The sequence below is a fragment of the Aethalodelphis obliquidens genome, unplaced genomic scaffold (assembly GCF_003676395.1).
Source record: "Aethalodelphis obliquidens isolate GAN/ISIS:26980383/991018 unplaced genomic scaffold, ASM367639v1 scaffold30, whole genome shotgun sequence".
NCBI classification, from domain to species: Eukaryota; Metazoa; Chordata; class Mammalia; order Artiodactyla; family Delphinidae; genus Aethalodelphis; species Aethalodelphis obliquidens.
Window position 1 is genome coordinate 2931452 of NW_020837974.1, and position 16517 is coordinate 2947968.

The 16517-nt window shown below is 51.1% G+C and overlaps 1 protein-coding gene across 2 annotated transcripts in view; it reads left to right on the plus strand.

The window, feature by feature from the left end:
* Positions 1-16517, plus strand: part of SDK1 (sidekick cell adhesion molecule 1) — a 540366-nt gene that overhangs the window by 317033 nt on the left and 206816 nt on the right. For both annotated transcript variants that reach the window (XM_027125645.1, XM_027125644.1), the window contains 4 exons: positions 2571-2687; positions 3809-3976; positions 5891-5993; positions 8648-8824. In XM_027125645.1, the coding sequence (XP_026981446.1) occupies positions 2571-2687; positions 3809-3976; positions 5891-5993; positions 8648-8824 (565 nt within the window). The remainder of the gene's footprint in view (positions 1-2570; positions 2688-3808; positions 3977-5890; positions 5994-8647; positions 8825-16517) is intronic.

Genomic DNA, 16517 nt, shown 5'->3' on the forward strand with positions numbered 1-16517 from the left:
GACATGTCAGAAAACGCCAGTGTCTGTTCAGCCCGAGCACCCCCATCCCGGCGCTCCCCCCGGCCCTCTGGAGCCTTGGCCTTCCCAGCCCTTGAACACACCGCTTTGCTGAGACATAGGAACACACTCCCCATTTTTCTGGACAGAACTGGAAAGACGGTTAGTGAACAGCAGCTCATCCCGCGTCTTTTTCTTTGGATCTTTTTTCCATTTTTTTATATTCATTCTCTATTTTAGTTTTATTGAACAATTATAGTTCTTTTGTGACTTTCTTTTATTGTCCCAGTAACAGAAATACTTTGGCCCTCTGAAAAATGAAGTAAAGGTAAAGGTTTTTATTGTATTTGCGGGTTTTCTCTTTAACCTCCCGTAGTTGCAATGTTGTTCTTCTAAAACGAAGTAGGATTTAGTGATTAGGGAACCCTACCTTTCACGTCTGCCCTTTTGGAAGCAAAATGCTGAGAGCCGTCGGAGAAAGCAGACTGGTCAGCGTGTGCGTGGCCGGTGGCTCTCGTCAGCCAGAAGTAGGAAGGGACCGACGCGATCCTGAAATATTCACGCATATGTTTTGGTAAACTAGGGGTCATTTCTTCCAGCCTTGGCTGGGGGTCAAATTTCCCCTCCGTTGTGGAGCATAGGAAACCAGTATCACTTCAAGCAGCAGAGATAATACTGCGGACTTAAGCCAAAAACTGTGTTTTGATCCATTAGAATGATTTCAGCCTGTTTGGAATAGTGGATGTTGTAGGGCAGAGATGGGCAAGCTTTTTCTGTAAAAAGCCAGATGGTGCCTGTTTTCGCCTTTGAAGGACGTGGTTTCCGTTGCTACTGCTCACCTTGCTGTCGTAGCCTGCAGGCAGCGCAGACGGTTCTGAGCAGACGTGGCTGTTCCACAGAACTCCGTTACGAAAGCAGGGACAGGCTGGATTGGGCCCAGGCTGGTGGTTTGCAGACCCTGCTCTCGGGAGAGACCCTGCTCTCGGGGGAGACCCAGGGCAGATCACCCGATTTCTCTCAGACTCAGTTTTCTTTTCAAAATGGAACCCACCAGCCCAGTTCACAGGGTTCTTAGGAGGATCGGTTTGGAAATTTAAATGAAAGTGCTACTTCACCTGGTTACCGTGACAACTGGAGAGTGAACAAATAAATGTGTGATAATGGTAACGCTGCCTGTCTGTTTTGTAAGTACGGGGTTTGGCAAAAGGGATTTTTTTTTAATTAAAGTACTTTTAGTGAAAGAACAATAGTGTGTAAAGCAATCAATATTTATTCGCTCACTTAACAAACGTTTAGTGAGCACCTGTGTCAGCTACTCTGGGCCCGTGAGGCGCGGGGACAGAGCTGAGAGGATGCTGTGAAGAACAGGTTCTCGTGCTTCCAGGACGGAGGGTCCTGGGGGAGGGGAGAGACGGCCGAGGGCGCTGGGGGCCCTACAGAGGAAGACTAGGCGAGGCCCAGAGGGCCAGGGAAGCTCGTTAGAGGGCGGGCGCCGGGGGCTGGGTTCTCTGAGATGAGAGGGTTATTACTGGAGCTGAGGCCTGCAGGTGGGGAGGACGCTGCCCTGCAGAGCCTTGGAGAGGTGCGTGCCACGGTGCAGGTGGGAGCTGCAGGGGCCCGACAGATGCGTGGAGGGACAGGCCGGCCCAGGTGTGTGCGGGCACAAAGGGGGCGAGTGGGGCCTTCGCGGCTCTGAGGTGGGCACTGGCCGGGCGTCGTCTGAAGCTTTCAGAGGGCCTCCGCACCTGGTGTGGGGGGACAGTGAGGGGACGAACGGAAGAGACCAGTCGGGGGGCCCCCACGTCATCCAGGGGTTCGCACCAGAGGTGGACGCCCAGCGGGGAGGGAGGGCAGAAGCGGGCGGCTGCCCCAGGGTCCACTGGGCCTGCCCGCTTCTGCCCCGGGGGCATTGGCCCCGACACGGGGTTTGGGCGCTGCAGGTCACGGCTGGGACTCAGGGGTTCTGGCTTAATCTTTCGCAAAGTAGTGCAGAGTCAGCGGAGTCCTCCCCGAAGCCGGCCCGAGCTGCCGCTGTCTTCCTGGGTCTGACTCAGGGCTGCTGGAAGCTGGAGGCCCGGGCGGTCCCCCGTGAACAGGAAGACCCAACGCTCCCCCCAGGGATTCTTCTCTGAAGCCCTTGGAATCTGGTCGTTTTAACTTTCAGAACGGATCCTAAGAAGTATCAAAGTGTCATCTTTAGGACGATGTAGGATATTCAGAAACTAGCTTTTTCCTTTTTCTTTACATAATGAAAGCAGCTTGTTTGATTCATCTAAATAAACATCTCTCTTCTCTTTAACGTCGGTCAAAAACGGTTCTTCCTGCTCTTCCCCACTTGTGTGTCCATTACGTCACGAGACCATATTTCTCTTCAGGCTGTAAACAAAGATGGTGATGCCTGGGAGACGGGTAGTGGAGGGTTGTAGTCTTCCTGAAAGGTTTCCATTTTTCATCGCTCAGTTATCTCTGTGTTTAGTTCTGTAAAAGCCCAGGTGGATGACTCCACCAGGCTGGCTTGAGCGTTTCCGAGGGACGACGCACTGAATATTTCACTGTTCACCTCCTCTGCCTAGATGTCGCCCCAGCCTTCACCCAGCTTCCGGCGGACACCACGGTTACTGACGGGACGACAGCCGTCCTGAGCTGTGAGGTGTCCGGGGCTCCCAGGCCGGCCATCGCGTGGAGGAGAGGTAGGCGCTCGCACCTGCTGCAGGGCGCGGCCGACGCAGCAAGTGAGCCCAGCGGCCCCGCGTTGTGTTGGTTATTCTCACTCATTCGTTCGGTAAAGAGTAAAAATCCATTGACTGAGCGCCCACCAGGGGCCGATGCTAGGGGCACGGGGAAGGGTCAGACGAGCAAGACCCCTTAAGCTCTGTGCAGCTCACAGCCTAGAAGAGGAAGCACGTTTCTGTACACCGTGTGAATGGTGCTGTCCTCCGTCAAGCCCTTCACCGGGTGCCCCGGGCCCGACGGGCTCTGGATTTCAGCTGCAGCTTCCCCTTTGTGAATGCAGGAGTGCTTCCTTGGTGATAGTCACAGTCAAGACTGCATCCGCCTTCATTTCTAAGAAAGTTGCTCTAGCACAGGATCGCCTGCGTCCTCCGCAGCTTCACGTGTGTGGCTCTCTTAATCCGACTGTAGTTTCAGTTCCTGTGAGGAGTGGTGTCACATCTTGGGCTCTTTGCAGCTCGTCTGCAGCCCTGTCCACACATTCAGCACACCTGCCACTAAACGAACAGCGCACATAGTCTGTCCTTAACGAACCGCGGCTGAGTTGGGTTCATCCTCATCGATTAACTGGTCATGCTTAGGGGACTGGATCTGGGAGAAACGTCAGAACTTACATCTGTTTTCACTCCCAGAAAACCAGTCGGTGGCTTCCCAACTCGTGCACTGGGGCCGTGGCTTACGAAGATCTGCGAACCTACAGATTAATCAGAAAGAGGGGTTCTTTCATTTTATATATTTTCTTTTTGTCTTTCCTGATTTAGAATGTAATAATGGCTTTATAGAGAAAGTTTTCAAATGCATACACGTATAAAGAAAACTCAAAACCAGTCACCCAAAGGAAACAATCACATACATGGATCATAACTTGTGTAGCCAAATCTCTCAACATTGGACGATTGGGATGCTCTTGGTTTCTGTTATTCTAATGAACGCTAAAGCGAACTGCTTTGGTTACTTTTGGGCATCAAGTTTCCGCTTCCTTCTGATTATTTCCTCACATTATCTTCTTGGGTGAGGCCAGAGCACTACCTTCTCTCGAACGTTGCAGTTCTCACATGGCTGTTTTGTCTGTCGCCCCCAGGAAACCACATTCTGGCCAGTGGCTCTGTGAGGATTCCCAGGTTCACGCTCCTTGAGTCTGGGGGTCTGCAGATCACCCCTGTCCTAATCCAGGATGCCGGCAACTACACGTGCTGTGCAGCCAACTCCGAGGGCTCCCTGAACGCGTCTGCCACGCTCACCGTGTGGAGTAAGGACCACAGCCCGTGTGCAGCTCTCTGTTAATAATGGTTTAATCGGCGTGTCATCTGTGCTCGGGGATGTCAATATATGCCCTTGGACTCGCTAATCCAATCAAAGGAGAATCATTATTTTTACAACTAATTTGGAGAAATCTGTTGAGCAATTAATTTTTCAGCTTCTAAAAGAATAATTAGAAAATGTCTTCAAAGATTTAATGGGGACGTTTCAGGAGAGAGAAAAAATTAACTTTTTAACCTCAGTAGAGTAGGGATATTACCCCCAAAACTAGCTCAAATAAAAAAAACCTGATAGGTTGGCTAATCTTATAAGCATCACGTAAGAAAAGCGGACCCAGGTTGAAAATCCCAGAGAAAGCATTTTTTCTATATTGTCATTATAGCCAGCTAAAACATTCCTCGTCTATTAAACATGGATGTTTCCTCTATGTTAGGAGTGAACTGAAGGATCTTTGTGGTTCCTCCAGCTTTTCTTTCTCTTTATTTTATCTATAACACGGGTTTCTGAAGTGCAGAATAAATTGTCTTCCAGAACATAAGGATTGGATTACCAGGTGTTTAGCTTCACTGGCTGATAAACTTTTCTCTCTCTGCTTCATCCATACCTGTATCACTAAAAAATTATTGTTCAAAGAAGCAAGAGACAGTCAGTGCTCACTAATAGATTTTTGTAAAGCCGTCTATACGAGGAGAGAAATTTTTAACTTGCCTGAGTGACTAACTTGTTAAAATGCCATCCTTGAGGAAAAACTAAACTGTGCTTTGTTTCATGTCTGCTTAGCGTTTCCTATGATATAGTTGGTCCGCTTCGATAAATGACCCTTTCTCATTTATTAGGTGTTCTAAAAATATCACAAGTTTAAAAGGAATGAATCCAAATCCTCCAACATTGTTAAGCACTGAAAAAGAGCTTTTGTTCCATTTGGTGGTCTGTTCTATCAACCACATCTGATTCATCCAGTGTCCCCAAAAATTAACCATAAATTTAAAAGCTTGTGGAAAACTGATGTCTGCATCTCTGTAGGTCCCTCGCCGGAAAATTTTGTGGATCTGCTGAGATTCAAAATTATAATGGCACTAGACTGGTTGGTGCAGTGCTGTGTGGCCGGCAGGGGTCTTCCCAGTCTGTCCCAGCGTGAGTGTAGCAGCGCCCCCTTTCATAGACAAGAAAACTAATAAGCTTAGAGGCGTTTCTCTGGATGCCCCCCTGGTAAGCCGTCGGGCTGGGCTCTGAACCCAGTCTCATGGCTCCAAGTTCCGTCTCCTTTCCTGGTGCCCGAGCGGCGCCCTCCCGAGAGGTGTGCAGCGTGGGGACACACACCCCAGGGCCGTCTCCAGGGCCTTGGCCCTGGCAGCTGTGGAGTGTCGGGCGGCCGCAGGTCCGGACGATCTTGCAGGCCTGCACCTGGCACCAGGCCCCACTGCTTACTGGCCCCGTGGCATCAGGCAAGACCCTGTACTTGTATCAGTTTTCCTTCCTGATGACTGGGAAAAGGATTATCACAACCCTCACAAGACTGTTGTGAGGATCAAGTGAAACAGCATAAATGAAAGCACTTTGCAAAGTCATGACGTGCTGTGTAGACAGTAGAAATTACCAGAATGTTGACAATCTTGGGAAAGAATCCAGGGTGTAGAACCCGCTAACCGTCTGCATACGATCTTCCTTCTTGTTCCCTTCCGGAGTGTCTGAGGTCTGGGAGTGACCTGAGACGGGCTGGGGGAGGCGGACGGGCTTGCTTTCAATTCCCTGAACGTTTCTGGGTGCTTTCCATGTGCACTGGTTTTGCCGAGCTAAGAGAAGACTAGGAGGTTTTGATGTCAGATGACCAATTCGTCACCCCCTGAGGGAGGAAACGCTCAGGCACGTAATCTTGTCTGAGTCGCGACTTGTGTCTTTCCAGATCGAACGTCCATCGTGAACCCTCCGGAGGACCGCGTGGTGATTAAGGGGACCACGGCCACGCTGCACTGTGGGACCACCCACGACCCCCGCACTTCTCTCCGGTCAGCTCAGTCAATTACAACGTTTGGGGCTCATTAGTATTCTGGGAGCTGGGGAACTGAAGTAGAGATGAGAAGGGAGAATTTCAGAAACTTTGATTCCAGCCACAGATCCCTGATTAGAGCATCTTACAGTTCTGGGCTCCATCATTAATCACACAAATCCCATTTTCCACTCCAGCCTTATGTATTATTTACAGTGAGCTATGTTCCACTTCATGACTTCAATACAGCTTTTCATGATTTTTCTGCCAAGGTTAATACACTATCTGTAAAACGTACTTGTCAGAGGCCGATACTTAATGAGAGAAAGATCCAGAGGGATCGAATGGGATTTCAGCGGTGTTTGTGCTGGGGCTGTGCTAGCCTCGAGGGGTTTTCTCTACTCCAAGGATGGCGCCACTGTGTCATGGGGAGAGGGAGTTCCGCATGGAAGAAAGGCACCTGCGGTTATCTAACACACTTAGAGGAAACTGCAGGGAACCAGGGGACCCAGAGGACGTGAAGGGCCACGAAGTGGGTGGTGACACCTGTCTTTGTTCGACTCAGACGGGGACGGTCGTGATGAAGAACGTGACAGCCCAGGTAGACACGCGGCAGCAGACACAGCTGGCTGTCGGTGGCGAGCTTCTTCCCAAAGGGCTGCCACTTTCAGAATAGTTTTTAATTTTCAGAACCAGCCTTGAAAATGAATCTAGAAAGAAAGATGCAGTCATCCTAGTATTTTCACTCTGGCCTTAGCCCCAAAGGCATGCAGTTAGCCAGATGATAGAATCAAGATGCCCTCCTTTCTGGAACATTTCACACTGAGCAGAGGGAGGTGGCTGTCGACATTTACACACGTTACTCACCGGATTCGGAGACTAAGCTGTTTCCTCACTCTTCCTGGGCAGGTGTTTGACAAATCGTGAATTTCCACATCTCTACCTGTCTCTCTGGAGTTTCCCCAGAGCTCAGAAACCAAGTTTGCTTTCGTTACAAGAATGTTGAATGCAAAACGAAGAAACGAAAGCCAACAAGTTAGAGATTACCTGGAGAAATCTAGGATTCTAGGAAGGAATTCATTCGTTTCTAAAGGACTTGGGAGTGTCACCGAACGAAGGACAAATGAGCCAGTTTTCTGCTACCCTAAGGGCACACCAGAAACCCCCCTCAGACCTTTGTGGTTTTCTTGTAACTTCTTTAGTGTGATTAAACAGACAAAATCGGAGCTTCCCTCCTGAGAAGGAAGTAGGCGGCTTCCTCTGGGGCACCCCTTGTCCTGGGTTCCTTTGCCCCAAGGAGCACCTGGCCCTAAGGGACACTGGCCGCCGAATGCTGCTCCCCAAGTGAGCAGCTGATTCACTTCCTTCTGGTGGAGACAGTCCTGCTCTGTCTGGGGTAATTGCAGAGGAGCAGTTTGTAAATGTCTGTGCTCTGTGTGCATTAAGCCTTTAAAGAACAGGGTGCATTCTGGAAATCCAATCCAGGACTTTGGAAAGGAAAGCCAGCACTTTGATCTCATCCAGCCGTGACTAGCGAGGGGCTGGACAGGCTCTTAGTGGAGTCTACATTTGAAAAGAAAACTGTGCTAAGATGTCATAAGGAATTAAAAGAGAAAGAAATGCAGTTTTAAGGACAGTCTGCCAGAATGGTTGGATTTTTTTTAACATTTTTATTTATATTATATTATATTAGATTATTTATTTATGGTTGCACCGGCTCTTAGTTGCAGCACGTGTGCTCCTTAGTTGCGGCTGGCAGGCTCATTAGTTGTGGCATGCGAACTCTTAGTTGCGGCATGTGGGATCTAGTTTCCTGATCAGGGATCGAACTCACGTCCCCTGCATTGGCAGGCAGATTCTTAACCACTCTGCGACCACGGAAGTCCCCAGAATGGTTGGATTTTAAGAAAACGTGTACGGGCACACCCTGGGGACCTTGCCCCCTGCCCAGGCTACACTCTTGTCCCCCAGAGACCTTCCTGCAGGAGCGGGAGGTACAGTTGCAGTGGTGACACGGGTGGTCAGGAGCCCTCAGACTCCCCGTCCTGAGCCCAAAGACAGACGAATGTCTGCACTTGTCTTTTTCTCCTGTTTTAACTTCAGCATCTATCTTTGTATTGTGACAAGACATCTGGTCACTTTTCCTTTTTTTTTTTTAAGATGTAATTCACATAGTATTAAATATCACCCTTTTAAGAGCACAGTTTGGCAGTTTTTACTGTACTCACAAGGTCATCAGTTGCTTGCTTTTTTTTTTAATAAATTTATTTATTTATGGCTGTGTTGGGTCTTTGTTGCTGTGCACGGGCTTCTCTAGTTGTAGCGAGTGGGAGCTACTCTTCCTTGCGGCGTGCAGGCTTCTCATTGTGGTGGCTTCTCTTGTTGCAGAGCACGGGCTCTATGCACGCGGGCTTCAGTTATGGCGTGTGGGCTCAGTAGTTGTGGCTCACGGGCTCTAGAGCGCAGGCTCAGTAGTTGTGGCGCACAGGCTTAGTAGTTGCCCTGTGGCACGTGGGATCTTCCCGGACCAGGGCTCGAACCCGTGTCTCCCGCATTGGCAGGCGGATTCTTAACCACTGCGCCACCAGGGAAGCCCCAGCTGCTTGCTTTTTAACAGACAGGGAAGGATCAGCGACTGGGGTCCTAACTCAGGACTCTCTGCTTGACCCACAGCTACGTGTGGAAGAAGGACAACGTGATCATCACCCCATCTGGCAGCTCCAGGATTGTGGTGGAGAAGGACGGGTCCCTCCTCATTAGCCAGACGTGGTCGGGCGACATTGGAGACTACACCTGTGGAGTCATCTCTGAGGGCGGGAACGACTCCAGGACAGCCCGCCTGGAGGTGATGTGAGTATTGCGGCTACTCCGTGTTCACAGTGTCAACCCTCCCCCATGTGACCATCACGTAGCACTGTTAAACCCAACAGTCAGAGGCCACCGCCTTGGGCCTCAGGCCCGTACACTTACAGGGTTGGGGTTTTTTTGGTAACCTTAAAATGATAATATGTTCAGCTTCGGTTTAGATGGTTTAATTATTGGTTTTCCTCCTCATTGATCCCTTTTATCACATTCTCTGCATTGAGCCCATATCGTTGTAGACTGTTTACCACACCGTGTGTAAGTGACAGCAGGTCCACTTTTCCAAGTGATGCCCGTCCGAAGCTTCCGGTCAGTGTCGGGTTGGCCCAGGTCCCAGGAAAGCCAGCGGCCTCTCCGTGAGCCCCGTTCCCTCTCCCTGGGCCTTCCTGGGGGCGGGGGCCGTGGGAGCCCTGGTTGCGTCCACCTCTGTGCTCCGAGCTCATCCTCCCACAGCTCCCTCTCCGCACAGGCAGGAAGCTGAAAAGCCTGCTGACCCGGTGTGTTTTTCCGACATGTATTTATCTGCTTTTTAAAAATGTTGCCCCCCAAAGATGTTCCCCCAGCCCATACGCACAGAAGTCAAACCGGAAACTAGAGAAGCGGGGCAGGGCTGGCCGGCAGCAGCCCCTCTGGTCGACAGGGGCACGCTGGCCGTCAGGAAGGGCCTGTGAGAGGTCTTTCCCACGGGACTCTGCCCACTGCGATCCAGGAGGGCTTCTATAGGCAAAATTCATTCCCTGAAATAGGCTGTGAACCCTGAGTACAGGGGCATGTCTCATTTGCCTTTGAATCCCCAGGCCCTGGCCGAGGGAATTAAAAAGGAAAAGGAAAGACGCTTGCTCAGTGCTGCACCCAGGGCCCCCCGTGTTGGCTGCACACATACCTGAACAAGCAGCTCTCCGCCAGCCTGCGCGTGGGATTTGACGGGTTAATGACGGGCAGCTGCTAGTCCAGAAAGGCCGGCTGTTGGGTCTGCGGCACCTGGGAAAGCGCCGTTCTACCTCCAGGCTGGCCTCCCCAGGATGACCTTGTGCTCCGCAGAGGTTAGTCACCTGTTGTGATCAAAGATCACCCAGTTGCCTTTCAGCCCTAGAGGACCAGTGGGGGTCTCCCCACCCTGCCTCTCACCACTGGACCCGCTGACCCTGGGCTCTGCCTGCCCTCCTGGGCCCCCGGGCCCCCATCCAGGGCACCTCAGCCTCTGCTGCCTCCACGGCTTGGCCTGGCTCTTCTGTCACCTCCCCCTGAAGGGTGCGCCCCTCCTCTGGGAATCAGCGCAGGATCCCTTCCTGCCCCCGGGATGCAGGCTGTCTCTCCCGTGCTTCCCAGCACCTGCTCCGCCCTCGCCAGCACTGATCACGCGGGCGACTTCTTCCCTCCTGAAGTAGAAGGGTGGCACGGCTCTGCACTGTGAGTGCCTGGCAGTGCTTGGCCTACCTTAGGCGTTCAGTAAATACACGTTGGTTGGTTGAATGAATGTGTGTTTGTTGCAGGCCCCCGGCGATCCTCCCGGGTCACCTTCCCTTAGATGCTCATGTGCCCTGGGCTCCCCCCACCGGCGAGAGCTGGACAGCCAACCCTTGCTCAGCTCTGATCGGCTGGCTTTTCTCCTCCATCCATAGCTCACGTGGGGATCTTTTTAAAAATTGTTGATGACGTTGGCATCCATGACCAGTGAATTCACATAATGCGCTGTGCTATTCCCAATTTTTAAACTACCTTTGAGAACTCTCAGATCATCCATCATTGGTACCACATAAATAAGTGTTAGCATTTCATAAAGACTCTGTCAGCAGAAGCCAAATTGTGTGCTTCCAGTGTAGTGAACTCTTCCTATTCTGCACAACGTTTATGTTCTACTGATTTGCACAGCTCCCCTAGTATTTGCTTATTTGATTTCCTCTAAGTAAAATACATTTTTCAGCAAATGTTGCTGTATCTATAAAATAATAGGCTTTGTGTGATGGTAAAACACCTCATCTCTAAATATAGAAATACTTGCGGATTCGTGATTCAAACCAATTTAGGTACAACTGGTTACAGAGCTGATTTGGAAGACGGTGGTTCCTTGTGAATTGTTGGTGTAATAAGCGCTCCACTCTTCCAAATCAGAATGAATGGGGAAGGTTGTAGGCAAGAGCGTGGTGTATCTTTACATCCAATAAGGTCTTAACTCTGAGACATCAGTGATGACGAGAGCAATAATGACAAGCACAGCTCGTTGTCTGTCTACAACCCCACAGGTTGTAGGGTCTTCTGCGCTTCTCGGAGAACTTACAAACCCAGCCCAGTAACATTTTCCTGACTCACTCAGATGACAACAGAATCTCCCGTTGCAGGAGTGACTGAGAGGTACTTGTGGCTAAATAGTGTCCTTCCGAAGGGCCTGAAAGCCTGCTTCCCAGCCTCCCCACTTGAGTTAAAAGCTACTTTGTTAAATGGAGAAATTAGGAGCGTCACAAGTGGGCTTTTCAGAAGCAGGCCGCCTGCTGGCAGCTCTCCTGTTGGTTTGCTCGGTAGCTGGTGCTGTGCCAGCCGGGGGCGGGGCGGGGGAGGGCACCGTGCGGGCAGAAGCCACAGTCCCCACAGGGTCACCGGCTCTCTGGAGCGAGGCTGGCCTGGAGACCCCTCCCCAGTTCTCCCTGACTGTGTGACTTCGGGCAGGTCACCTCGTACCTCAGTCTCAGTTTTCTCACCTGTAAAATGGGCACGTTGCCATTGACCTTAAAGGGTGGCCGTGAGGTTTGAGTGGACCGCTGTTTGTGAATCCTGGCCGGGAGCCTAGCTTAGGGCAGACAGTCAGTCACAGCTCTTACTGTTCCTCGCCATCTTATAAAAAGTGTTCCTCTTTTCATCCGCGGCACCCTCCCCGTTACCCAGGGCCAGGAAGTTTCTCTCTTTTATCCTCTGACACACTAGGTGTGTCTGTCTGCTGCGGAGCCAGCCCACCGTGCATGGAACGGCGCCAGGGGCATAGCAGGTGCCCCATCAGTGTCTGAGGAAGCCCTGCTCCACTTACCAGGTTGAAACGGGTTTGGGATTTGGTACCGCCAAGGAGGTACTAATTTCTGAGGCGTCTGCCTCATCCTCTCCCCGAGAGGAGAGGCGTCTGCAATCCCAGAGGGTCTCCTTATGCGTCTGGTAAATTAACAACACAAGGTCATCGTTAATGCCAGTCACCAGTTGTGTTAGCTGTGTCTCTCCTGCTAGTTTGCTAGGGCCTTACAGGAAGGAACTGGTTCTGGGGTGACTCCGGACCCCCAAAGCTTCTTGCTGTGAGGGACCAGGCACGAAGGCTTTTTGGATTGATTGTTAATCATTTAAAGACCCAATTAGCATTGCATCATTCCTTCTGAGATCAGAGACTAATTCTTCTGAGCCCGGAGTACAGAGAAAAACCTGACTTACAGAGCGACTGGAAGACTCGGGCCCCGAGGCAGTGGGAGAGGTTTCTTCCAATAAAACCACTTCCGACAAAGCCATAATAAGGAGCGAACGATTTAATACCATCTCTCGAGAGTTATCAGGCCCCCATCGCCTTCATCCTCAGAGTGAAGCCAGAGGAGATGGGTTTGACCAAGGTGTCATTTGTGCGTTAGAGGGACAGTGCTTTTGTGTAGGAAATGCTTACCCAATCTTCTCCCACGAGAGCAGCTCCCCATGGCCACCACTGTCCCAACCGCCTTCTCTCGAGCCTCTCCCCAAGCCGTTCCTCTCAAACACACCTCGCTCATCGCCGTCCCCTGCGGCCCAGGCTTTGTTGTTAATTTCTGATGTTATGGCGGCGTCATCTTCCTGATGATGATTTCTCTCTAACTCACTTAAGTGACAGCACTGGCCTCGTCCCCGTTGTCCCTGTTGTTCTCAGAGCCTTTCAGCTGCCGCCCTGTCTGCAAATCACTGTCTGTGAGTCATGGCTGATCATTTATCTCCTTTCAGACTTGGCGGAGAAGGTGCCAGGACACAGTCTCCCGCTATTAGATGAGCTTCTCTGAGATGGATTCAGCATATATTAAAGCCTCATTTATCGGCTATTGATGGGTTAGTCAAGTATCTCGCAAAGCTTGATTTTCCAGATAACCGAAACATCATTTAAAGAAATAGTGTACGTTTCCAATGCGTATTAAAAAGTTCTTTGCATTAGGAAACAGGTAATATTGGACACGAGGTACGCTAGAGGGAGTTTCCATGGAGGGGAGAGGCTGGAACTAGGGGGGAAAAAAATCTAAATTTCCTTCCAACTCTGAGTCCTGTGATGTCTGTAAAGAACACACTTTGCGTGGGCCACCCTCCAGGGGCGACCGTGGACTCTTTTGGGGCAGCAGTGGACGAGGGCTCGTTATTTCTAGCTGCATCACGGACAGTGATGTCCTTAGGCACCACTGGGCTTTAGATCTCGGTTCCTGTTCTAAATGCCTCAAGGCCACTTTGCCTTTTAAGTTCCGAAGTCTCGTCAGTCTTTTTAAGTCTTTGCTCACCCTTCCACACCAAGCTCAGGGCTGCCGTTGTTGCTGTTCGGGTGCCTACTTCTGGCGCGCCCTGTGGCATTCTCCTGGGAGGCTTTTCAGCGCTGGGAGGGGGGGCATCGGAAGCCACTCTTCCCAGACTCCCACCTGGTGAGCATCAAGCTCTGGGGCTGGACAGAGGGACTTGCCTGAGCTGCTCCAAGGACTTCCTCAGCTGAAAGAGCTACGAACTGCAGAGGGCGTCGAGGGGTAGACGTGATCAGTTCTGCTCCAAAGTGCGTCGAGGGCGAGAGGGAGGCCCAGGAAGTCTTCACCGAGGAGAGACTGAGCTCCGGAGCTTTGGAGGCTGAGCTGGATTCTCCGGCACAGGTGGGAACGGCCTGGCTCAGGGAGCTGCGAGTCACTGGTGATGGCCTTGGTCACGGCCGGGCGGTTCCACGCACCCAGTGTGGGGACGGAGCTCATGAGCATGGAGGGGGAGCTGCAGAGGGTGCAGGGGTGTGGCGTGACCCCGACAGTGCAGAAGGTTCCATGCGGCCTGAGTGCGACGGCTCTAGGAGGGCTGGTGGGTGGGCGGAGCAGAGGGTCTGGCGCGTGGGCCTTTCTAAGGTCCAGCAGGTAGGACTCGGTGACTCACGAGATGCCCATGTGCAGGGTGGACAGTGGATGGAGTGGAGATCCTGGAGCGTCACCACGGACGGGAAGGAGGGACGGGCAGAGAAGATCGCTAGTCCTGGCGGGAGGAAAGACTCGTGACTCGCTGTCAACCCGGCGGCGGAACCCCCTGGCGTGTTTTCCTGGAGCCTCTTCCTGCGGCCGCTGTAAGGTGCCACTCAGGACCCGCAGCGTCTCGTCCACACCACGGAGGTCTTTTCAGGCTCGTGGGTTCTGCATCTGCTTCCAAGGCCTCAGGCCGCCTGCACGCCTCTCCTCCTGACTTAGAAGTGAGACCGTGGTGGCCATCAGGGGGCCTCTTTGAGCACGGCCAGTGTCCGCATGTAGAAAACGGCCCGGACCCCAACCACCCTAGTCAGCCTGCTAAGTTAACCCTCCTCATGTCAGAAAATCTTCCATTTCAGGGCAAGTCCTTACAGCGCAGTTCTGACACTGAGTGCCTGGAGTTAGCAGAGACCCCACAGGTGGAGGGCACTGTCCCCAACAAGACTGTCCTCGCTCCAGGGCTCACAGGCCCCCGTGCTCCTGACAGACTCACTCCCCCGTCAGCTCAGTAACTCCCTAGAGAGACCCCCAGAGCTCAGCTAAACGCTTATTTACTATCTCAGTTTTATCATAAAAAGTCAGGACCAGACACATGAGGAGATGCACAGGGCATGGAATGGGAGGGTCCCAAGCACAAAACTCGTATCCTCAGGACACGCCACCCTCCCGGCACATACATGTCTGATCACCGACCAGGACACTCATCTGAGCCTGGTGTCCAGTTCTTACGGGGTTTTATTACGTGGTCATGACTGAATCCTTGGCCACGTGATTGAACTCCGTCTCCAGCACCCACCCCTCCACTTCCCGGGGGATCAGAAGGTCAGGCTGATGTCACTGTCTCAGAGCCCCAGCCCTCTGATACATGGTTGGTCTCTCCAGCGTGTATACCCCCCTCCTGGAACCATGCAGGGGCCCCCCAACGAGCGACCTTTAGCACAAACTCAGGTGTGGCCTGAGGGGCCCACCATGAATAGCAAAGACACCCCTGTCACTCAGGAAATTCCAAGGGTTTACTTCCATCCCGGGACAAAGAAGAAACTTGTCTTATTTGGAAAATTTATCCACGTTTATTCTTAGTTTGTCTTCAGGTGGGACTGTTTCAACTACTTCGGTTTGGTTTGGTTTCAGAACAAACCAATTCCAGCAGGAAATGGGGAGAAGCAGAAAAGATGTTTTCATCCTGGCATTTTCTTCATCTTGGCCTTCGTTGGAAATCCAAGGGAGGTTCCATTATTGGAGAAGTCAGATAGAAATAACAGCTCAGGACTTCCCTGGTGGCGCAGTGGTTAAGAATCCACCTGCCAATGCAAGGGTCACGGGTTCGAGCCCTGGTCCGGGATGATCCCACATGCTACAGAGCAGCTAAGCCCATGTGCCACAACTACTGAGCCTGCATGCTACAGCTACTGAAGCCTGTGCCTAGAAGCCCATGCTCCGCAACAAGAGAAGCCACCGCAATGAGAAGCTGGCACACACAACGAAGAGTAGCCCCCGCTCGCCGCAACTAGAGGAAGCCTGCACACAGCAACGAAGACCCAACACAGCCAATAAATAAATAAATAATAAATAAATAAATATTTAAAAAAATACATACAGTAAACTGATTTTTTTAAAAGCCACTAAAAAAAAAGAAAGAAAAGTTCCTTTTCTGATTTAAAGCTTAATTCACAAAGAGAAAACAAGACAACATTTCAAGCTCAAGTTTAATCTTCATTGTACTGATTTATGATTTAAAGTTGCAGTCTGGCTGAATGGATACAAACACAAGACCCACATATATGCTGTGTACAAGAGACCCACTTCAGACGTAGGGACACATACAGACTGAAAGTGAGGGGATGGAAAAAGATATTCCATGCAAATGGAAATCAAAAGAAAGCTGGAGTAGCAATTCTCATATCAGGGCAAAATAGACTTTAAAATAAAGACTATTACAAGAGACAAAGAAGGACACTGCGTAATAATCAAGCGATCAAGAAGAAGATATAACAATTGTAAATATTTATGTACCGGGCTTCCTGCTGGCACAGAGGTGGAGAGTCCACCTGCCGATGCAGGGGACATGGGTTCGTGCCCCAGTCCGGGAAGATCCCACATGCTGCGGAGCGGCTGGGCCCGTGAGCCATGGCCGCTGAGCCTGCGCGTCTGGAGCCTGTGCTCCGCAATGGGAGAGGCCACGGCAGTGAGAGGCCCGCGTACCCCGAAAAAATAAAAAATAAAAAAAATATTTATGTACCAACATAGGAGCACCTCAATATATAAGGCAAATGCTAACAGCCATAAAAGGGGAAATCGACAGTAACTCAATCATAGTAGGGGACTTTAACACCCTACTTTCACCAATGGGCAGATCAACCAAAATGAAAATAAATAAGGAAACACAAGCTTTAAATGATACATTAAACAAGATGGACTTAATTGATATTTATAGGACATTCCATCCAAAACAACAGAATACACTTTCTTCTCAAGAGCTCATGGAACATTCTCCA